General features: G+C 38.2%; 1 protein-coding gene across 2 annotated transcripts in view; it reads left to right on the forward strand.

The window, feature by feature from the left end:
- MOCOS (molybdenum cofactor sulfurase) overlaps nucleotides 1-23,499 on the forward strand; it is a 257,223-nt gene that overhangs the window by 69,420 nt on the left and 164,304 nt on the right. The window contains exons 2-3 of one of the 2 annotated variants that reach the window (XM_066185269.1): nucleotides 6,368-6,457; nucleotides 9,055-9,121. The exons of the other annotated variant lie outside the window; for it this stretch is intronic. Of the exons in view, the coding sequence (XP_066041366.1) occupies nucleotides 6,368-6,457; nucleotides 9,055-9,121 (157 nt within the window). The remainder of the gene's footprint in view (nucleotides 1-6,367; nucleotides 6,458-9,054; nucleotides 9,122-23,499) is intronic. 2 annotated transcript variants of the gene reach the window in all.

The raw sequence follows: 23,499 nt of genomic DNA on the forward strand, positions 1-23,499 counted from the left end.
TGATGTATATTTCATCCAATGACAGAGAGACAGGCTGCAGTAGGTTATTTGTATGAAGCTGGAGTACCTCTGGTTCATGCCCACAAATAAGACTTCAGCTGGTCTTACACAGCCCATTAAAGCTGTCCATGGGAATAACATCCCTGAGTGCAGTCGATATTTAATCCTGCCCCAATGATGCACTGAGTAAAGCTATGCCTTACAGGTAGGCCCATGAGGGTGAAGGGGCCTGCTGATTGATCCATTTACTGCAGTCTCATTAAACACAGGAGTTGCCAAATGATGGAATTTGATGGCATGCAGTTTTTATTTATAATTTTTCTGTAGCTCTGAAGAATGCATAGGCTTGGATATGATTTCTTAATAAATGTGAAATCATTGCTTTGTTTTGCACTCCTCTCTTCCTCAGTACCAGTAGCAAGCTGTAAAGTGAAAGCTGCAAGTAGGGACTCATGTACATAGAACAGTGTCAGTGCATAATGACACTGAATAACCTAAAGAGCTTTTGTGGAGTTGGTATAGCCCTTGCTGAGGAGTACAACAAGCAAAGAGAGTGTGTGGTATTCTCTGTAAAGGGTTTTGATGTTCTGCCTACTTTGCTGTAGGTAATAACGCAGTGAGAGCAAATAATGCAAGCCAATTGCACATGAAAAAAATAATGGGAACTTATTATGGATAAATGTAATTGCAGATTTCATGCTTTGCTTTTTGTAATGAGTCCATCAAGTCAAACACTCAAATACATTAATTAAACACCATTTTCCCATGGAACTCAGTGACTGCATAGCAGCCCTTAGAATATTGGTACCATTATCCGGGTTGGTCACAGCCCAGTGCAGAGCAGCATTTGGCAGTCGTGTCAAGCTGTGATTACTTGAATTGATGAATTTGGGGCCCTGGAAGGATGTGCCCCATGGCTGTGGGCTGACTGCTGCGTTACTTCACCAGGCCTGCAGCAATTAAATCAGATCATGCTGAGGAACAGTGTCTCCTTTAACTGCATAGTAACTATTCAGCCTTTGAGCATCTATGGCCTTGTCCATCAAGCACTATGCTTTTGTGGTCTTTTGAAGAGCTCCTTGGCCCTAAGCAAGGGAAATAAAACATTACCTTGTCTAGCAGAACAGGACTGTTTAGATGAGAGGCATGTTTTTATTGAGAAAATGTATTCTGATGTGATAGTTTTGTCTAAATCGATGCCAAAAAGGAACTGAAGGTGCAGGTAAAAATATTCATTAAATGTTTAATCCAGAAAATATCCAGTGAAGGCAAATCTCAAGCCATTAGTAGGATTTTCTTTTCTTTTAATGCACTTCATTAATGGTTTTGCATAATGAGGATCTTTATCTGTCCGTCCATACAGTGTGTAGACAAATCATGCCTTTTGTCAAGAATTTCAGGCACTTTTAGAAAGGCTATGTATACTACATTACATAGTTAAAGGTATTTTTGCTATTTAATTTAGGAGCCTCCCTTGGAGGAGTTAAATCTTACACAGTGACTAGAAAGAAGGAGCTGATTCAAAAGGGTATCAACTTAGATTACTAAAATAACCTGGTGGTTGGATGTGACCCGGCCATGTGTGCTGACAGCCCAGAAGGCCAGCCATATCCTGGGCTGCATCCAAAGCAGCACAACCAGCAGGGTGAAGCAGGTGATTCTCCCCCTCTGCTCTGGTGAGACCCACCTGCAGTGCTGCCTCAGCTCTGGGGTCCCCAGCACAGGAAGGAGATAGACCTGTTGGAGCAACCTAGAGGAGGCCACCAAGGTGATTAGAGGAATGGAGCCTCTCTCCCATAAGGAAAGGCTGAGAGAATTGGGATTGTTCAGCCTGAAGAAGAGAAGGCTTTGGGGTGACATGACTGCAGCCTTCCAGTGCTTGAAGCCCATGAGAAAGATGAAGTGGGACAATGTAGTGACAGGACAAGGGGCAATGGCTTCAAACTGGAAGAGGGTAGGTTTAGATTATATATTAGGAAGAAATTCTTTACTGTGGGGTGGTGAGGCACTGGAACAGATTGCCAGGAGAGCTGTGGATGCCCCATCCCTGAAAGAGTCCAAGACCAGGTTGGATGAGACTTCAAGCACCCTGGGCTAATGGAAGGTGTCCCTGCTTATGACAGGGTGGTTGGAACTAGATGATCTTTAAGGTCTCTTCCAACCGAAACTGTTCTATAATTCTATGCACCTGAAGTACCTGATGTGATTCTACCTGTTAAAACCTCTCTGTGAGCAAATGATATCCCACTTGTCTACAACCTCTGTAGAGTCCACTTCTCCCTATTTTGTCACTTGTTTTTTTCTCCTGCTTATGGTTTGGTATGTGGTAATGTGATATTTATATTTTGACAGATAATGTTTAATTTTGCCTTCAGCTTGTTTTTATATAATCTATTTCATACTGGTTTTGTTAATATTGCCATACTTAAGATATATATTCTCTCCCCAGGGCATTTTCTGTATCTGCTTTCCAAGTAATATTGTGTATATAATCCTACTGAATTGCAATTATATCCACCAATCAAAATTCATGACTCTGTAGAGTTGCTGCCTTGTAACTACACATTTCATTCTTTATTATGAGACTTTTGGCAGTATAACTGGCAGCCTATAATCAGCTGGAGTGCAGGAATTTTGAAGTGTCAGAGCTGTGAGAAATAATCTGTGAAGCTTAGGTTGGCTTGTTCTGGTGACTGTAGCAGAATCACAGAATAACAAAAGCTTAAGGAGGTGAACACAGAGCGTCCAGATGGTGTGTAGGTAAATTGGTTATTTTTGGAAGTGATACTTAGACAAAGTTCAGAAATGTGTAGCACCAAGAACAATTTCAACCATTACAAGAACATATTACATAATACCAAAGTAGTAATCATTTAGCCAGAGAGGAGCTGGGTGGCTAGACATGGGTTTATGGGTGGGTTGTGAAGTAGGAGACAGCTTAGTCACTTAGTGTTATGTGGCACCAGGCCATTGGAGGAAGGGCCTCCAGGGTATTTCTCTGTGCTTTCCCTCTAGACTGTCCTCTGGGTGGTAGACATTAACACAGCTTAGCAGTTACTAGAAGATTTAGTAAAGATGTAACTGCCTTGTTCAACTTTCAATTCATCAAATGATGTCTTCCAATTTCTTCTAAGTCAGGTGGAGTCACATTTTAGACAAGTGTGCTTTTGTCAGAAGCAGATATTTGGCTCACGAAGCTTAATCTGGTAGTTTCTCTTTGTCTTGTATGTTTTGCAGGTTCTCAGACTTTTGCGCAGTTGAGTGTTCTCGCTCTAATATTGAAATGCTCCAAATTAAATTATCTTTTTTCTTTTAAGAGATTTTAATGTTCAGTTAAACTGGATAGTCCCCTGGCACTTACGAGGCTGTATGTAGGTGTGCACTCATGAAGTTTTACAAAGGGCCAAGAGCACACAGGGATAGTAAACGCTTTGTTAGGTGAATTGTAGCACATAAGGAGATCAGAGTGTTGGGCTGAGAATTTTTCAGCAGGACAGACTGGCCTGTATTGGTTCCCAAAGAGTTCCCCATGTAAAATTAATCTGCAAGGATATTAGCATATGAATATTGCATCTTATGAACTGATACTCTGGCTGAATAACTCTCCATAACTAATGCCAATGCATTGAATGATTTTTGATATTTGTATTAAAAAACCCTACTTCTGAAATGTGATTTTATCAAATAGTTGGTTTATTATTAGACTGGTGAAGTCAGTTACACACTCCAAACATAATAGTATGTAAATTAAACTAAAAGTTAATTTTACATTTTCCCTGAGCAATGAAACAACGTCCTGATGGATATTGCATTTTAATGTTCTTTTTGTTGGTCATATTATATTTTCTTTCTCCTGTTATTTCCCATAAACAGTATCATTTCATAGTGCTGACAGCCTATATACTAAATACCACAGTGAAACAACAGAAACTGGATTGTTCTCTATATACTGACAAATCTCTTTGCTTAATGTGCATTCAATAAAGATAAAATAGCAAATCTTACTAAACCGGGAGAAAACACAATGAAAGTTATTAATGTGTTTTTTCTGTGGTGTTATACATGTGCCATTTTTTTTTTCTTTTCTTTAAAACTACAGTTTTGTTGAAATAAGACAGCAAGGAAAAACTACATCATAAAAGTGCAATAGCAATGAAGATATTTTTTCAGTGCAGCCTCAAAAGACGAGAGAGCCTATTTCTTTTTTTGGGCAGTGGGAGAGAGTATTAAATGCTGTTCTCTGTTTTCAATTAAACAGCAGCATTAAATATAAAATAAAAGTTTAAGAATTAATAATTTTTCCTTCCTCAGCCAAATTTTCTCACAGATTTTAAAAGTATTATACCCATGGGAGGAGTTTAAAAAATTACTAGCTGGTTTTTATACTTCCATTTCACAGAACTGCTATATTGTCCTTCATCATGAGTTACATAGGAAATCAAATTTGAAAAACCACTTAAGGGCCCTTTACCTAGAAGTTTTTTACTCCACATTTTCTCACAGGAGTGCTGGTCAGGACAGGAAGTGCCTGCCCCTTGTCAGTGAATGGTTTTTCTTTGAGGAGCCTCAGCTGGTTGCCTGGTTTTTGCTCATGCTGTAGGTCTGTGTAATGACCTGTCTCCATCCTTGGGGCTGGAAAGGTCCAGCTGCTCCCAGAGGAGCATCACCTGGCTGTGCTCCTCGTGCTTGTGAGAGCCAAATGGCACTTCTGTTGAGGCTTTGTTGGAAGAGGGTTGTCCAGGGTGGTTCCCTCCAGGACAGCCCTCCTTCCACCTGTGCTTGGCTCTGGCTTCCTCTTTCCATTCTCAGCCCTAATCCTGCCTTTACCACCTCTCCCAGCTGTAGCCAGTGGCTGTGGGCTGCCTGTTGTCCAGCTGTGGGAGCTCATGGAGGTTGTGGCTGTAGCTCCACGCTTTAGCTCCATGTCACAGGGCCTGGTCGAGCTTTCGGTGACAAGCTGCAGGTCCTGGGGTGGCCATGGTGGGCTTATGTCCTGCTGGAGGGATAGCTGCTGTCCCCTTGCTGGCAGAAGCTGTGCCACAGTGCTGAGCAGGGGCCTGGCTGTGTCCTGCCATGGGCAGTGTGCCTCTCTCCCTCCAAAGCCTTGCATTCCTGCAGAGAGCCAAGCAGCTGTTGGGAACTGAGCAGGACAGACCTCCATATGCATTTTGACCCCTGAGTGCTTGTATGTACTGCTTCAAACTGCTTGGAAGAAACATCCTAGGATTCTTCTTTTCTGAAAAAATAAAACCTTCTAAAATCTGTACAGCTAATAATTTGACCCTGGTTTTGTCCATGCTCTACCCCTTGGAGCACCTTAAAACACTTGACTGACTTCAAGCCATCATTAAGAATTCTGCTTCTGCTAGGCACTGCAAGTGAGGAAATCTTAAATCAGGAGTGGACTCTTCTCTTTAGAAAATAAGGGGTGGGTGTCTGGATTGGTTTTATTATTAGCACTGCCTCACAGCTTTACCCACTGGATCACTGCTACAGTAACATAATATATATTATTACACATTTCCAAGTGTCAAGGCTTCTCGTTTAAAGTTTAACTCAATTTTAAATCCATGTGGAAAAGGAAGATCTTTAAAATACTTAATAAATTCTAATCTTAATCATATTCATCATTATTAAAATTTGAAAAAGGTTGAAATACTTAAGGTATGTGAAATGAAAAAAACTAATAAAGAACATAAAACACGCTGGAGAAATGGAAGAATAATTGCTAAAGATTAAGAAATCTAGAATGGCCAAACATGAAAAAAGCCATTTTCCAATAAGCATTTATTTAAAAGTTTTGCAGTAGCTTAATAATATAAAAGGAGATTTTAAAAATGAATTAAATGTTAAGTGCAGAAAAGTGATGAGACATGATCAAATACATTAAAACTTATTCTAGTCCTGTGTTTGGGCTTCAGACATGATTTAGGTCCTGTCAGTTCTTGAGAGAGTTGTGTCAGCTGTCAGCAAGAAGACAACATTACTATTGGTGTTGATGTTAATAATAATTGCTAACACTGTGGTAATAGTAGTTTTCATAATAAGTAGAGCCTAGAAGTAGCAAGGTGCTATGTCTGAAGACACCAGCTTGCTCAGTTTTGTACAGGCCAAATGAAAGATTTTTCTCTTCCAAAGGTGGAATCTAAGCATGAAAGGAAGGACCTCTTTGGTTTTAATTAAAAATTATACACAGGTAATCAAAATGTTTACCTTCTATTGTCTCATCCTTTTTTTTTTTTTTTTTAATTTCCTGCTAGTGAATGAAAAGGGGTATTTGAATGGTGCACTTCACAATGTAATCTGTGGGAGAAAATGGCATTAAATCTGTTAAAAATTGAAACTAGTAATTTTATTTGTATTTTAGGGATTACTTACCTTGATCATGCTGGTTCAGCACTTTTCCCAGAGAGTCTACTTAAAGCTTTTACTGATGACCTCAGAAACAATGTTTATGGTAAGTGCAAAGCAGCGTTCCCGTGAGTGTTCTGAAGTCTCCATCTAAATCATTCAAAACTGAGCTTCTTGGAAGAGACCTTCTGCAGGTTTTTTAATACTGCTATAGAGTAGTTGGAAGAGCAGTGCTTTTACAAATGAGGCATAGGCCCTTCGTGTCACCCCAAGCTTCATTTTTTGGTGGCCAAAGACCTGTCGATGTTGATGAAGAAGAAAGATCAAAGTGAACATGGATGGCTCTGTTGCATGACTCTGTTAGGCACCAGGGTTGGGATAAAGAAATACATTTCACCCATAAGCGCTGTTCATTCTTTGTGATTTTTTCCACGCAAAAATGAAAACTCAGTTTCTTATGCAAGGACCAGAATCCAGAACCACCCTCCTTCTCAGAGAGAGTCATCACAAAGAGCTTATACTGTGACTCAGTGTATAAGCATTTTATTCAGAAAAAAAGTGTAGCTCAAAGATCCCAAGTGAATTTAGGCACAGAATCGTTGCTATTAGACTTTGCTCTGCTCTGACTATTAGACTTTGGTGCCTACTCAGAAAAAGGATAGGTATTGCCAAAGCAATCCTGTGCAGAGGAATGTGAGTAAAAGTATCTACAGAATTGCGTAATATCTGGGTGGACATTTAACTATTACAGCACCACCTGTAAGTACTTCGTCCCCAGATCCTCTACCTAAGCCTTTAATTTCTTTTTGATGTTATTATCTAACCGAGAATCACACACTGGGTGTGATTTTATATGAAGTCAGCAGCTTCCATTGTTTAAGAAATACTGTTACTGTGTGAGACAATTTACATTAGAGTGAGTCATGCTCAACCAGAAAAAAATATACTGCACAGTATTTATGCTGTGAGTAGTCCCACTGAAGTAATCAAATTTCCTATGGTGTGTTACTATCTGTGGGTCATGTGTCCTTTTTGCTAGTTTTGTGTCTTGCTTGTGCTCCCTGATACATGGAACAAAGGGATTCCTCACTTGGGAACTAGGTACCACTGCTTTACAAGAAAATGCTAGTTCCCTCCACCACTGGCACGCATGTGCTTATCATCTGGGCAAGCCACTTGAGAACTTTGGGTAATGTTCATTTTCAATGTGCCATTATGTCATTCCCCCTATTCTTTTCTCTGAATGCTGGCAAGGGTGGGATCCAGAGCTTAAATTTAGGTTCCACTATAAATAACTGTTATTCTTGATAGGGATGGGGGCTTTTTTTGTTATAACAAAATACATCGATTTGATTACCTACTTCAAGATCTCCTACTCAAGTGCATGCCAGTGGTACGAAAATTAATGTTCTGTCACCACAGACATTGTAAAGTGAAATGTATGCGCTCTGATCTTAGTTATCTCAAACAATATTGGGCTCAACCCTTTTAATAAGTACCATCTGTGGTAGAAAAAAAAATTACTTGTGAATCAATTGAGTGCTTATGAATAGAAATAGTAGTACTGCCAGTTTGGAGCAGATTTGCATAGTACCTATTATGCTATAGGAGAGCAAATTATATGTTTTTATTGGTGTTTCATCTAAAATGATAACAAGAGCTCCAGAATGGTCAATTTTTTTTTTTTTTCAGTTAAGCCTCATACTCTAAGGACAGTAAATGCTGTATAGTAAGAGTTAATTTAACAAACACAGATGTGAATGGAGGAATATGACTTTCAGCTTTTTTATTTTCTTGGTGATAACCCACAGGCCCAAAGAACTGCAGTTTAGCTGTTACATGTGCAAATGAGGGAAAGTAATATGAGTAAGAGATAGTCTCACTTCTAAATTGAAAATATTTGAATTGGAAATTACAGAAATACAACATCTGACATGAAAAGTCTAAGTATTAGTTTTGGGTTTGAGCTCTAAAGTTATTATTTTCAACACCTTCACTCAACAGCTTTCATCAGGGTAACTTAAATTTTGAAAAGGGTAGCTAATGTTGGAGCCTACTGCAAAAACTGTGTTAGTATAGCAGCTTTTTTCCTTATTTGCTTTCCAAACTGTTTCAGCATGTTCTCTCAGTATTTGCTAATAGGAAAGTGTGCTGTGTCTGGGTGAATATTGCTGTAATCTTCTTTGCTCAAAAAGATAAAATCATGCTCTTAATTGTTACATAGGCTTGTGTTGAACTGGGCTAAGGTGGCCACTCATTTTGCAATAAAATTTATATTACAATGCATTATTTGAATTTCAGACACTAAAAAACCAGGGATTAATTTTTCTGTCCCATCGTGGTTATTGTCTGTTATCTCCAGATTGTCTTTTGCTTCTTAGCTACTGCACACATACAGTTATGAATGTGTATTTTGTCTGTAGTTTTCCTAGTATGTTTGTGCATATGCAGTTTCATTTTCTTTTTAGGGAAACTGCGTAAGGATTAGTAAGAGATCCAGCTGAAGTTTCTGGGTCTGTCATAATTGCTTTACCCTGTTGTATCTCCCTTCTCTTGACTAAGGGGCTTCAGGGAATTGCTGTGAAGTATGCATTGAACCTTTATCATCTTTTAGGCTCGCTTGGTGTAATACTTTGATAAAAAAGAAATTTAATAGCAAAATTGTGATTATTGATTAATTTCTGTATCTTTGCTGTTTCCTAGGCAACCCTCATAGTCAGAATATCAGCAGCAAGCTGACATATGACACAATTGAGCATGTTCGATACAGGTAGAATTATCTTTTTTTTCCTGATGTTGTATGATGCACTTGATGGTTTTCATTTTGGTTAGGCCTTCACTGTTTTGATGACTTTGATATGATACCATTTTCTAAGGGACATCTGTCATAGCTAAAGAAAACACCTCACTTTTAAAACACAAGGTATTTGGACAATCAAGTCTTGGATCATATCAGTTCTTTTTCTCCCAGATGCCCAAATCCTCAGTCCTGTAGTTAATTTTGTGCTGTAATACAAGTCCACAATTCTAATTAAGATGCAGGACTTGGAATTTCAGAAATGATAATTAGTAAGATGGTATGGTAAGGTAGTAAGGTGGGACTAGGTGCTAAAACAGGGTTAAAATTCAGATAAAATTAAATAGGGTGCAATGACTTGTGAGAATTTACGAAAAGCTTATGTAAATGTGTATATTGTTTTATGGCAGGTACTTGTTTCCGTTGGAGTAATAAAATACCTTTAAAAGCAGTTTTTTATAACTTTTAGGAGTAAGAATTAAAGAAAGGGGAAATTGAGTGTTGGGGCTTCTGGGTATGGGCGAGAAAATGAAGTGATTCTCTAAATAAAGTATTCCTTTGAAATGTCAGGATGGAGTGTGTTGAAGGTACATTTCTTGCCATTGATTTGTCATGACATAAATATACTACTTAAGCACTTGGTTATTGGTTTTAGGGATTTGTTTCAGAAGACCACTGCTATTTTATAAAATACATTTTTATCACAGAATATGGATGCTTTGAGTTTATTTGCCTGCTTTTAATGATACTCTTAAGGCAAGTAAAGAATGTAATGGATTCCTATTTTATCTTTTTCCTTGAAAGTAAATATTTCTCCAAAACACATCACAGAATTTAGATCAATAGCATTGTAGAGTTCACAGTTGTAATGAAAAAATCTGTTTTATACCTTTCTGCTGCATTTTCTCTGATTGTTTTTATGGAAGTGTAAAAACCCCAAGTTTTCTAGTTGGATGCTGCTGCTGGCTATAATCTGCTTCCCCCTTCCCATCACCAGCTTTCTGGGGAAAGCATTTCTTTTTGCTTCTACCACAACCCTCTCTTAATGCTGTGCAGGATGACAGTCTATTAATGTATGACCAAATGAACTGAAAGAGATTAGCCATGAGGAATAGCTCTCTTCAAAAGCAGACACTCATAGCCAGTTACAGCAATACCCACAGTCTGCAGAGTCTTTTGAGCAGACCTGTGTGCTCTCATGCAGAGTTAGCATTCTGATTTCCATTTACTCAGTGCTGTTGCAATGTTTCTGTTTCACAGTTCTGGTTGTGAAGGCACAGTAGGAAGTGTAACTGTTTTTAGAATAATTACTGTTGTACTGTGTGTTCTTCGTTGTTAGGGAGTAAGGAAATAGGCTTTCACTGAGTAAAAACCTAGATTGCCTAAAAAGCAGTTACATCTTCAGCATGTTTTATTTTGGATCCTGCTTTAAAAAAGGTTGAGACTTTTTCAAGGGCAGAATGGGAGATGAAAAGAGCATACTAGTATTAATACTGAGTGAGTTTTTGTGTGTTTCGGTTTTGTTTTTTCTAAATGCCCTCAGCATCTAATGAAGATTTTTGGTATTACACCTGATAGAATTTTTCATCTGTCCCTAAAGAAATGCAGCCATTTTTAAACTTCAAATAAAAATTTAAGAAGCATAGTCATCAAAAAGGCATAGTCATAAAAATTCAGGAAGAAAATGCCCCAAACCTACTGTCAATATGTCAGCTATCCAAAATGCAATAAAAGTATATTAAAAATCCATAGTTCTCTGCCATTGCAGATAATCAAAATAAGCAGTATGACAAGACAGGGAGACAGGCAGCTCTGTCCTGCATCACAGTGCATAGGTTGGATTTCCTTAGTGAAATAATAATTCAGCAGGTAGTTTTAGAAATCTTAAAATGAGTTGCTGGCTTGTAATTTGGCTTTTAGCACATGGCTGCAGTCATAAGTATAGCTTTTTTTTTTTTCAGTGTTTCACTCCAAGACAATGCTCTTTTTATTTTTTTATTTTTTTTTATTTTCTGACATAATGGCACAATCAACTAATTAAAAATTAACACAAAACTTCAGATTCATATTTGCTGATATGTGTGTCAGCAGCATCAGAATAGGCTTTCCTAATCTGTCAGTGTACACTGTTCAATGGTGCAAAGCTGAATGACTTGATTCTACCTTTATATCTGCTTGACAGAGAGAAACCATTCTTAGAATGTGGCTTTGCAAGAGAATTACATAAATAATTAAATTATTGAGTCAGCGGATGTTTTGCTGGTTTACAAAATTATAATAAGGTGCTTTATCTCTTGACCAAGTCGTGTGCAATAAGATTAGTAATGACTATTTTATTCTTAAAAACATTGCTTCTCTTTTCTTAATGTGGACTTCTGAGTGATTTTAAACATTTTGCATACCTCAACATTAACTATGAGTGATGCTGGAAAGAGGAAGCAAGAAATGTGATAAACCTTACTGAAATGTGTTAAATGTATGCATCAAAAATTACAGATCCTTTTTTATTACTTTGCTTATGGATGTATGGCACTGCCATTGCTCCACTTCCATACAGCTAGAGAGAAGGAATACAATATTTCCTTATGATGCTGCAGTTAATGTAACTCAGAAATTCATTACACTGAGTATTAAATAAGCCTTTTCCCATCTGCAAGCATTTTGAAATACTAGATTTCTGAAATTTTAAAACATTGTCCTTGTGGATCTCGCACTTCCAATATCAAATAGTGCAGCAGTGTCTTCTAACTAGAACCAGACTGAAGTTGTGTGAAATTTGTGGTATGTCTAAGGTATACAGCAGGATGATTTTTCATTTAGCCACAATGTCTATTGTAATAGAGTTTTGATGTTCATCCTTGAACTTTCAGGTCCTATGAAGTGTTAAACTGAATCATACTTTGGGAATTCAAATACATATTTTAAAAAAGGCCAGAAATTTCAGTTATGACATTGGTACCAAACATCTCCTAGACTGTGGCAATATGTGTATTACAGATTTTTTTTTGCTGAAGTGAAAGAATTGGGCATTGAGCTAAATGGGATCGAGTTAAAATATAGAACCAAAACATGTATTTCTGTAAAGGCTTCTCAAAATATGCTGTCTAAGTGAACTGTAAGAGGAGATTAATCTCTGTGGCCAGTACATACAATCAAAACCAGGTACAGCAGGCACGTACAAAATGACTGTAAATGGCTTAGTGTTTTAAAAATACATTTGTTTCTGTGGTAAAACACACAGGTGGTACCAGATTATGCTAAGGAAATAGTCTCATAAATGCTGTTTATAATTTCATTTGCATTGTATTTTTAGAGAACATTTCGTGATAGCAAGATAGAACTTTAAATTCTTTTTGCAAGCATCATACCTTGCTTATGAAATAAGATTCCATTCCAAATCTTTTCTTTAAGCTAATACATTTTGAAATGGTGTTTTGTGCAAGATAGAGATTTTTTCTTAATTCCCAGGTTTAAGCAATTCTGTGTCTGAGAACAGTAATGTTGGAACTGATACATACATGAAAATGGGTTGACCTTTCCTACACAGTAAGAAGTAGTAGATACAGTATCTGCTCTAGTATTGATTTGTTCTTTGCAAAGGTCATTGACAGGAGACTGTATGGATGAGTGACATCTGAGCATCCTGTCCTCCTTTAATGGCACCCATCAACTTGAAAGGCTTGTTTCCAATCTAGGGTGGTTCAGCCCTTTTGCATGCTTGTTTTAGAACGCCATTTGCAATCACTGCATTTCCTGATCCCATTGCTCAGTGGGACAACTCTGAAATACCACAGACAGTGAATTCCAGCAAAAGGTCACCGTGCTCACTGCAGTGACTCTCTACATGGCAAATGAGAGAGGCATTAGAAGATAATTAGGAATAATGGATAGGTTTTCGGAAGAGCTTAGGCAAGAGGAGTGATCTCTTCCTCGTGTTTCATGAAATTATTTAGGCATGCAATTAAATGACATCAGTGTGCCCACAGTGAGTGGCTGATGACCTCACTGTGGGCTCTGTCATGTGCTGAGTGACAGCACAGCAGGGGCTTTAGTGCAGATGCTTCTTGTTTTTCCTTCAGCAAGACCTCACCTTTTATCAAAGGACTCCATTTTATAAACAGTTGTTTCTATGAGTCAATCCATTACTTTTGCTGGGTTTACTCTTTGCAATCCTATGCAAGGTAGTAAAAAGCTTCTGGTCAGGGTAACAGGTGCTGACATTTTTGAATCAGTTAGGAGTCTGTGTTAAGAACAAGTAAAATCACTTTGTTTTACTTTGGAACTTTGCTCCTGGACTTTCAGCTCTATTTTAATAAATTAATTAATCATTAACTTGGTAAGCTGAAGCTTTAGAAATGAATCTGCTAATACCTTCTGTTACTCTTCTGGTAGTCAGCTTTATACCTTCATATGTATAAATGGAGGGTAGTAAGTAAAATCACTGTCCTGATCTCTGACTAATCTTTGTTGCATAGAGAGTCAAATCTGGAATGCTTCGTTTATTGAAAGAAATAAATATTTCAGTAAAACAAATTAAAAGCTGGGGGTCAAGATTGCTAGTTTATGAACAAAAAGAATGAAATTTTTCTAGAAAATTCTGAGTTTTATTAGTATGAGTGGCTAGAATGTTTTGCATAGAGGTCTGAAAAAGACTGTGTGCAACCATTTTTTTTTCTTTCTGATTCAGAAAAAAACCCTCAGGACTCTGCTTTTATAATATGTCTGTGACAAAGAAGTTATGGAGACTAAGTTTAAATGTGATTTTTCTGTGCCCTTACTCTCTGGATAACATTCAGAGTAGAGAGGGTGGTACAGGCTTACTTGGATCCAGGCCAGCGGTTTAGTTCACATTTTTTTAAATGCACGCAGCCTTGATGCCTCCTCAGCTGCTTTTTTGGCAGGGACCCAATGGCCTCTGTGCCCATGGGGTGGTCTGTGAAAGGGCACATGAGCTGATGAACGAGATAGTTCAGCTGGAACGAAACACTGATAAAAATAGGAAAATTTATCTAATGCAAATTCCTTTTTTTCATTTTCTCCATCTCTTTGTCTTTTTCAGAATTTATATGGAAGCTTTTTTTCCCCTCCCAAGGTTGTACAATACTTAGAGAAGAAAACCCTTTTCTGGGTTTGCAGCTGCTTTTCCTGAGAAGTGGCATTGTGACGTTTCTGGTGACGTTTGTGTTGCCTTGGATGTTCAAGGAGCAGTAACATTGTCCTGCCTTGCTGCTGGGAGCACTAGCAGTTCCTTTGCCAACTCCAGGGGAGCCTGTCAACTTCATTACTGGCTTACACGATTATTTGTATTTCAAGTAAGGCTTTTGGAAGACCAGATATTTAGCACAAATATAATTTCTGCCATCCCCTGTGTGCACCTGTTGAGCTTGACAACTGTTTTGGCTTCAGTGAACTGCTGTTTTTCAGTCCAAGTTATGTAGCATTGGAGAGGTGCTCCATCTGACTGAAGTCAAGAAATTTTGAAAGGTTTAAAAAGCTTTCAGTTATGTATGTTGTTCAAAATTTGGCTGATTTTTTTGATGTGTATTTTTTTTTAAGTCTATGGCTACTTTTTGTTTTGCTCCATCTGAAACTGACTCAATGATCCCACAGCAAGAAGTGCATGACTGCATAATTTTAACTTGTGCTGTTCATACCTTATGTCATATTTAAAACCATAACTTTGGGAAATACTAATTGAGCTACATTTTTAGAAACACAGAGATAATTCTTTACTGCCCCCTTTGTAATAGTCTCTTAATCTTTCTGTGAAGTTAGCAAACCCAGTATGGAGCTCCATTTTTAATCTTATTAATTTCACTAGTAAAGCAATATGAGTATTTCATTTATTGTGGTAATTAAGCTGTTGAGGACACATTAAAGCATTCCCAAGGGCTTCCATGGTGCCATCTGTGTCTGAATGAATCTGAGATCCCTGGTGTCATAGCTGCTGCACGACAGACCGTTTTGCACTTATCCATTATTTTCTATCTGAGCCCCACCTTGCTTCACTTTCAACTAGCAGATTTGAGTCCTTAAAAAGTCATTATTTGCACTATGAGTCTTTTTGCTCCCATCCAAAATTCTGACTGCCATTTCTGACTCTACTTACTGCTCTGTTTCCCTGGCACTTTGTACCGTTTTTGTTGCCCTCACTGCCTGATCCTTAGTGGTCAGGATTTTTAGTATTTTAAACACTGGTATCCACTTAAGTAATTTTATTATAAAGTCCGCCTAAGTGAATAGCTATTAGTGTTGCCTTTGTTTTTATTGTTATGAATGGGAGCTAACTAGTTCATTACTTACTATTTAAATTTTGAATATATATCTTTTTAACTTACTGAAGAATGTCTTAACTCCTGAATATAGCAATGTTTTCAGGATCTTCTGCTATTATTTTCTCCAGAAGCAGATATAATGTGCAAGTAGTAGTAACTTTGGGATAGGTGCCTCTGCAGTGTCTGAGTGATTTCATCACATTTCTTTTTACTCTCATTTCTGATGTAAGCTTAGAATTACCTTCTGTCCCTGTTACGTCTAGTTTAACTGTGGCAGCCACCTCATCTGTGATAGTGCCGATTTCCTCTCTGCATTGTTCCAGACTATCTGTAGCTCATCTGGTCTTCTTATAGACAGAGCAAGCACATTTACTTTGTCAAATGAAGGCTCAAGCCTTCAGCTCCCTTTCTCCAATGAGCAGCTTGTTTACAACAGCCAAACTAGATGCTGTAGTCCTAACACTGTTGGGTTGTTTTTTTTCTTTGTTTTTGGGTTTTTTTTTTGTTGTTGTTTTTAGTTTGCTGCTCTCTACAACCTGCTGACTTGCTAAAATTCTCAGTTAATATCCCATGTCTTAGCAGTTGTTGTCTTTTTTCCGTCCCCTCAGTACTGAGACTGCCCTTGGCTGCAGGCAGGTGCTAGCTAGCTCTGTTCATTAAATATGTGGTGGCCTGTTGCTGAGGTCGTGGCTGCCTTGATGAAAACTGTGGCAAAAGGCAGGCAGCTGCACAACTTCCAGTCAACCCAGGGGATGTGTTGAACACCACAGGGAGCAGAGCCAGCAGAGCACTACAGCAGGAGAAGAAAGTGAGGAGTGCGGAAGGATGGGCAGTGACTGTCAAAGGGTGTGGGTATGGTATAACCCAGACACCTTAACCTGGACAGGGATGAAATGAGTCTGTGCGTGCCTAGTAGAGGTTTTAGGGTGCCAGGTTTCAAGACAGCCAGGTCAGAAACTTATCCCAGCTGATATGATTTAAGAGTATGGGAATGTAAGTAACCTTCAGGGTTTTTGTTTCATCTCCAGCTATTATAGTACTTTTCATCTACTGTTGATGATCTTTCCCCATTGGAAGGAATAAAATACTCCCTCTTACACTGGGTCTTGAAAAACCAGTGTCCTTTTGTTCCTACACCAAAATTTTGTAATTTTGAGTTGCTTGTAGGCCTTTGTGGTCTGTTCTACTATTAACCTCTTCTGATGTATTTAAGTAGAGGAGACATATTTTCATAGGCTGAACAAGATATGCTCCTCTAGATACTACTTCCAAAATGCATTTTTCATCCTCTATGCCAATCTTAATTACTCTGTCTCTCGGCTTGATCTGAATTACCTTAATCTTTCTGATGTGTGTGACCAGAATAGAATGAGGTTGTTAAAGTAAATCCTGCAGTCTGGAAATTGAGGATTTGGTAAATGAGACAGATTAAAAAATTCTTGAAATGGTGGTATTCTGGGTGCTATGAGAATACTCAGGTGTTCTGGGTGCTATGAGAAGATCAAAAGTACTGTAAAGCTAAGGAAATGGCATGAGCATTTCAAACGAACAGAGGAAATGTGGTGGCGCAACAGATTTCCGGAGAAAAAACAAGCTCATCTTTCTGGGAATTCTTCAAGAGTGTAATAAATTTGTTGGAACATGAGCTTTCTTGTTTGTTTTAGTTATGAAATTTCATGCTGGGCTGAAAGTGATAATGGGGTCCATAAGCTGGTTGATACTTAGAATGGAGCAAAAATCAAAGATTGTGAGATTTTGTACGCATAGTTTTTGTTTACGGATACTGCAATGACTTAAAGGAGAGAAAATTATTTGATTAAACTTGATCACTTTAAGCATTTAGTTCTTTGAAGAACTAAATGCACTAACTTTAATTGGTAATTTGAAATAATAGCAAATAAGTTCCTAAAACTCAGAACTTTGTAGTGTATGCTGGCAGTATTAGTCAGTTCTTTCTGACTTTCATTATTCTTTCTATTGTTTCTCTGCTGATTCCATTGATTCAAGTTTCTTACCTGTTTTAAACTTTATTTCTAATTTGGAGGTTGTAAGCAAAGTTGGTGTCCTTGAAATTAAAGGCTGCTTTTAAAAGCTGGCATGAGTCATGGTAAAATACAGGAACATGAAGGGTAAATGAAGCAAGACTCAACAGAACTCTCTCCTTTAGATTAAGGCTAATAATACCTAGTGAATCCAGATTTAATTTGCTAGATTTTATTAGTGTATTTGGTATGTGAAGGCAGAAGAAAGTTACATCATTGATGTTACTGAGTGCCAACTCAATGACATATTGTGAATAATTTAGAATTTATTGCAAGCTTTTGTGTGGTGAGAGTGTTTAGAGGAGTATGATGTGTGTACTTTGGATTTTACGGAGACTCCCATGGCTTATTCTCTTCTTAAAAAAGAATCCAGTGATCACAGGCAATGGTTCTCAAAAAAGCTTTTCAACACTCAGGCTTTTCTCAGTCATTCACTTACCGTTTATTTTAGTTTGTATGTTTTTACCTTTTTAAAGGTGTTTAAAATTTCAGTACTTTTTTGCAAATACCTGTTATGTGATAAAAAGGAGATTTTAGACACATGAAACACTTCTTTGCAAAATCTGTCAGTGGTCACAGACCATACATTTCTGACTTGTGAATAAACTATGTATGAATACAGTATTGCTTTACAGGAAGGAAAAGAAAACCAAGAAAAAAATGAACAAAAACCCCAAAAAACCTACAAAAAGACCAAAGATATGAACAGTACTAAAACTGACCTCTAGAATATAAGGCTGAGGCTTCTGTGCTAACAAGGGAAGCGCTCTGCAGCAGAGGTGTGAGGCACAATCCTAGTTATTTTTCCTCTCCTAAAAAAAATTTCACTGACCTGTTGGTTCAAAATCCTGGTGTCAAAATCTCGTATGTTTTCCAGTTCTGTCTTCTATTAAGAGCCTGGCTCTGTGGTAAACTGGGTGTGAAATTTCCAGTTCAAAGACTGTCCAGTTAACTTGCAACAGGAGAGAGAGAGATCTGCCTGCCAGTTAGAGCTTGTCCCAAGATGTGTACAATCTTGCTGTAAATTCATAAAAGCTGAAGGTTGTTTTATTTCACACAGATCTCTCTTCCTGTGAAAGATGAAAACAAGAATCCAAAACATTCTGTTAGACCATTGCTGCCTTGCTCATCTTGCAGGGCTATAAAGCCTTTAGTCCCACACCAATGCACTGCAAAGCCTAAAGCCAGCCCCCATGTACAAGCTTCCTGGGAAGTGCCTGTCTGGCCTTCCAAGGACCAGACAACCCACCACATCCGTAAAACTGTCCCAAAATACTTAACGTGAACTCCCTCAATATCCTATATACACCATAATGTTTCAGTAACATGCTTGAGGAATGGTTCCTACCCTGCAAAGAGTATTTATGGACAGTTTTGATAATTTGATTTTTATCTGAAATCATGTAACAAGACATTTATAGTTACTGCTATTACAGCCTGCCTCGTTAGCAATTTGGGTGTTACCATGCTTTGAAACTGGAATGAGACCAGTTGATGGACCTCTGAAGTGTTGTGGCTGAGACAGTGTATGAAGGCAGTGGTTGAGCCTAGATTAAAGCAGACCTTCTAGCTCTTCTTGGTCATGCTCCTCCTATGTAAAGAGTGTGTTACAAGCAGGTAATTTCTGTATTATTGTCCATTACTCTGGCACAAACTGGCAGTGTTTGTGATGAGCTCGATATGTTGCAGAAGTAGACTGAAAGGAATTTCTAAATCTGTCTGCAGCAGGTTACCTCAGCCAAAGAAGAAGGCTAAACAAGCATGGTATAGTTCATCTAACCAGACATGCCTGAACCAAAATAGGTAGGAGCAGTGCCTCTCCTGCCTCTACTTGGCTGTCAAAGTGGCTTAGATGAAGGAGGAAGCCCTCCAGCATTCCAGGAACACTTGTTGGCTGTCTTGAGTGGCTGTCATAGCAAATGGAATGCTCTTGCTTGTTTTAAGTCTCCTTCTTGCTCCTTTGGGTGGGGGGGAAAGTTTGTGCTAACCTTACATCTGCATTGTCTAAAGGCAGTGCACAAGGGTAACTTTCTGTCAGTCTGTGAGAAGTCCTTGCTGTGTGGGACATAGCCCAGTGATGAGTATAATATGCTGCTTCATTTCTGAGAGGAAAATAAAATAAGCTGGTTTACATTATAAACATACAAGCAACATAGTTTTTCAATGCCTTGAGCGATACCTGTGAAAATTTAAAATCAAGGATACCTCATGTAGCTCAGTAGTGGTTCGGATACAGAAGACTTCATCTGAAAAAACCACAGAACATTCACAATCTGCTGTGAGTTTATCTGACTGTGTTTGCCTATTTAAACACCTAAATGGGATGGGATTGCCATAGCAAATAGTGCTGGCATTTAGCTTTTCTAATGAACTTCAGAATGAGTTTGATGAAGTATGCTTTTAATGTAAATTGGAGTTAAGCTGCACTGTCAAAATGTGATATTATAGGTGGCATTCTTAACAATGAAGTGCAAATGAAATTCTATCTGCTTTTAATTAAGTAAGCACACACTCCACTGAATTTTGGAAATTTAATTCTCTTAATCTGAAGTCTCAGGCCCTGAACAGCTATTGTAATTTGAAAGATACTGCTGATATATTTCAAAGCTGTTTGAACTTAACAAAATACTCATGTTGTTTTCTTTTGTAAATTTGGGGCCCTTTTGGTTTCCTCAGGTATTTCTTTTACAATTGTGCAAAAAAAAAGAGCTAAGGTAACCTTCCCCCTGGTTGTGGCCCATGAAAATCAGAGCTGTAAGTGCATGAGTATCAACAACAGAACTAAAACACCTCAAATCTGGTGCTGGAACCTGGAGTAGAACCTGGAATACTGAAGAGCTGTTGGTTGTGGCTGCACCCTGTGGACAGTGCAATGAAGTGTGTTGCTGTATATGAAGAATTCATGCCTGGCAACTCAGAGCTGTCACAGGCCTTCTGAAGTGGAAAGAGATTGACCAGAAATTCTTACTGGGTGCCCTGCCATTTTTAAATTGTATGGCTGTGGTAAGATGCTGGAAAGCCAGTTGGCTGAAGATGTTCCTATAGAAGGATCATAAGGCTTGGAGGAGAGAAATTCCCCTGACAAAGTCTTCCACAAGATGTAATAAATTCACACTTAGCAGTGACAATTACTTCATTTTCAGTGTTGTGAGAAAGGTGTGTACACCAAATTGAATAGGAAGGGAAAAAGAGGAAAAATAGCTGTCAACATTCGTGTCTTACTGTGCTCTGAGTTACAAGTCTTTTAAAAAAATCAGTATGTGCTTCATCCTTTTCCTCTTTCTCGACTTCCAGTATCATATGATTCACATTGCTACAAACAAAAAACAAGGAGGGATATAAAGTCTTTTAAGGATAAGAAATATGATTTTATTTGGCAAGAGTACCTAATAGGAAGTAAGGTCTAGTTAGTTAGCTGATATGTTAAAAAAGTTGCTGTTTCTTGACCTTGGAATAGTCAAATTTAAGTGTTTCACTGGAGGTTTTTTTGCATACAAAGACCTGCATTCAAACTCTTTCAGAACCATTTATAAGAGGTAGCAATCTTTTTGAATATGTTTATATGTGGTTTATGTGTTTTGGAGTCATCTCAGTTTTATTTTCACAGCCTAAAGTATTTTTCACCTCCATTATAAGTAATTTAAAACCAGAGGCATATAATATTTTCTATGTCACTTGCTTGACTTTCATTTTCAAGTCTAATTGACGTTTGCTTGCAATGAATTTGAGCTATCAAATCACTAAAACCATTACTGTAGCAGGATCACTCTGCCTTTAGGGTGTACTTATATTTCTGCATTATCAGATTTGTGTTTTGTATCTATATAGTGAAATTCCCTGCATCAAACTCAAACAAGAGAAATGGAAATAAATTCCTCTCTTTTTGTTCCCTCTTTCTAGATGTGAGAATTTTGCTCATGTGGCTATATTGACTTCTTTTCATATACCTGACCAATATAGTAACTATGGCAGTAGAACTAGCTAAATATGGAATTAAGCATTTGGGAAAACAATATTCAACATAACTTTTCAAGAATTCGGAGTTATAGTGCACAATTAACAGCTTAATGGACCTTTACATTTTCTGAGATGCTCATTTTAAATGAGACAGATTGCTTGCCAATGTTTAATAAAAAGTTTGATTACATACAGTGTATGAAGTGAAAACTTTGAAATTAGGCATGTTCAGAAGCAATTTCTCTCAAGCACATGTGGGTTGCTACAAAAGGAGAGCATATGTGAACTTGATGACTTAGAATATAATTACCGAGGTGCGCAGCATCTTGTAAGTAATTTAAAATTTGTGAATGGCAACTCTCTGTGAAGGTTTAATCACAGCAAAATGTAAGTGTTGTTAACCTTGTTTTTACAACCACAGTGGAAGGATTGCTCTCGTGATTTATTCTGTGTAGCATACAGATCAGTGTCACTTTTTACAAGGAAAAGAAAAAACAGCAAAGCATTATTTAGTGAACAGAGGTCAGCAGACTTACCTGATGGGGCATTCTGTGTTTGAAGACAGCTTTTAAGGGAGCTGTGGGATGAGTTGTGACATAAATAATGCTCTACCAACTTTGGTCATGTGCTGTTACTATCTCCCATGGGCTCCTTCCATACCTTTTCCAGAGGTACACCTCTGGTATTGGCAGACTGGAGCTCCTGACAGTCACTTGGAGTCCAAATGCTAAATGTGGAGCTGATGCAGTGGGGACACATACGTGTGCACAGTACCAGCTGTTGTGAAGACTGGTCATTTTGGGCAGGCAGCTAGGCAGAGGCCAATGGACATGGTCAAAACCAGATTTAGAGCAGCTCATAATATCGCCTATGGCAGGTGGCATGTCCCTGAAGGTGGAGCTACAAGATGTTAAGTACTGTCCTGGAATGTGGCCTTCTGTCAGTGCCCTGAGTGGGTGTTTAAATTGCTTGAGACTTGCACTGACTCGAGGAACTGGGGCTGGAAAATCCAGGATCCTGGGTATCAGTTGGTAGAGATCAGCTTTCTGGAGGCTTTGCATAAGGAAATTTTGTTCTCAACTGGTTCCATACATTATTCCCACTGTTAATGTTGTCAGAGGAGTTGTGGTAGATGGATTTTGGCTATTTATAACTTTAAAGCTTTTGGGTCTAGCACAAGCAAGTGGGTCTAGCACAAGCCCAGGAAAAGCTACTGATACAATGTAAAGAAGAACATGAGAATCCTAAATTCTTCCTAGAAAATTGTGAGAAGATTATTATTGAGTTACGCAACAATTTAAGGTCTGTTAGCCCTATTAGAAAATGAATACACATTCCCTCATGCAATGGTAATCACACTGCTACTAAACTTTCTGTACTTAAAGTGTTTATAGTTTTCTGAGTACACTCTGTTATGCTAATGGTGTTATATTTGCTTATTTATGTAGGTAATTTTAAATGGAGCCTCTCACCATTCTACTAGGTGCTTTGCAGAAAAATTAAAACTATAAATTACATAAGCTACCTGCAGTGGATACAGTAAGCTAGGGCTGCTGATAAAAATGACCACCAAAGCATATAGTTGAGTTCTCTGAAAAGAAACTGAAGACACAGAAATGGATGCAAGTCAGGAGAGGAGAACTGCTAGTCAGATGCAAAATTAAACAGTAACTCTCTGTACTTTCTTCTGGGTCCCAGCAGCAGTTTGTAATGGGCCAAAATGACTAATGGGCTAGAAGCAGGGTTCTAGCAAATTTAATCATGTATTTTCTACATTTCTTGAATAAGTGTTTCTTCCTTTTTCCTCAGGCTCTCTGCTCTAGATATGTTCTTATGGTTTTGTCTGCTGATTTCATAACAATGCAAAGGGATTATTATGTGTTTTTTCTCCTACTGTGGGCAAGTGATTTGGCTACAGGAAAGAGCTTTGTAAGGCAGAGCAGCATTATATACAGAATCCTGGTTTTGTGCCCTTTTATAGCTGTGTAATGTGTGTGATGTGCCTAGAAGGCTGGTATTGTGAAGGGAAAAAAAACCCCAGAAAATTCAAATCTGTGGATGGTAGGCTACTGAGAAA

This window comes from Chamaea fasciata, unplaced genomic scaffold, assembly GCF_029207755.1.
Source record: "Chamaea fasciata isolate MVZ Bird 193981 ecotype frontalis unplaced genomic scaffold, bChaFas1.0.hap1 SCAF_1, whole genome shotgun sequence".
Classification (NCBI taxonomy): Eukaryota; Metazoa; Chordata; class Aves; order Passeriformes; family Sylviidae; genus Chamaea; species Chamaea fasciata.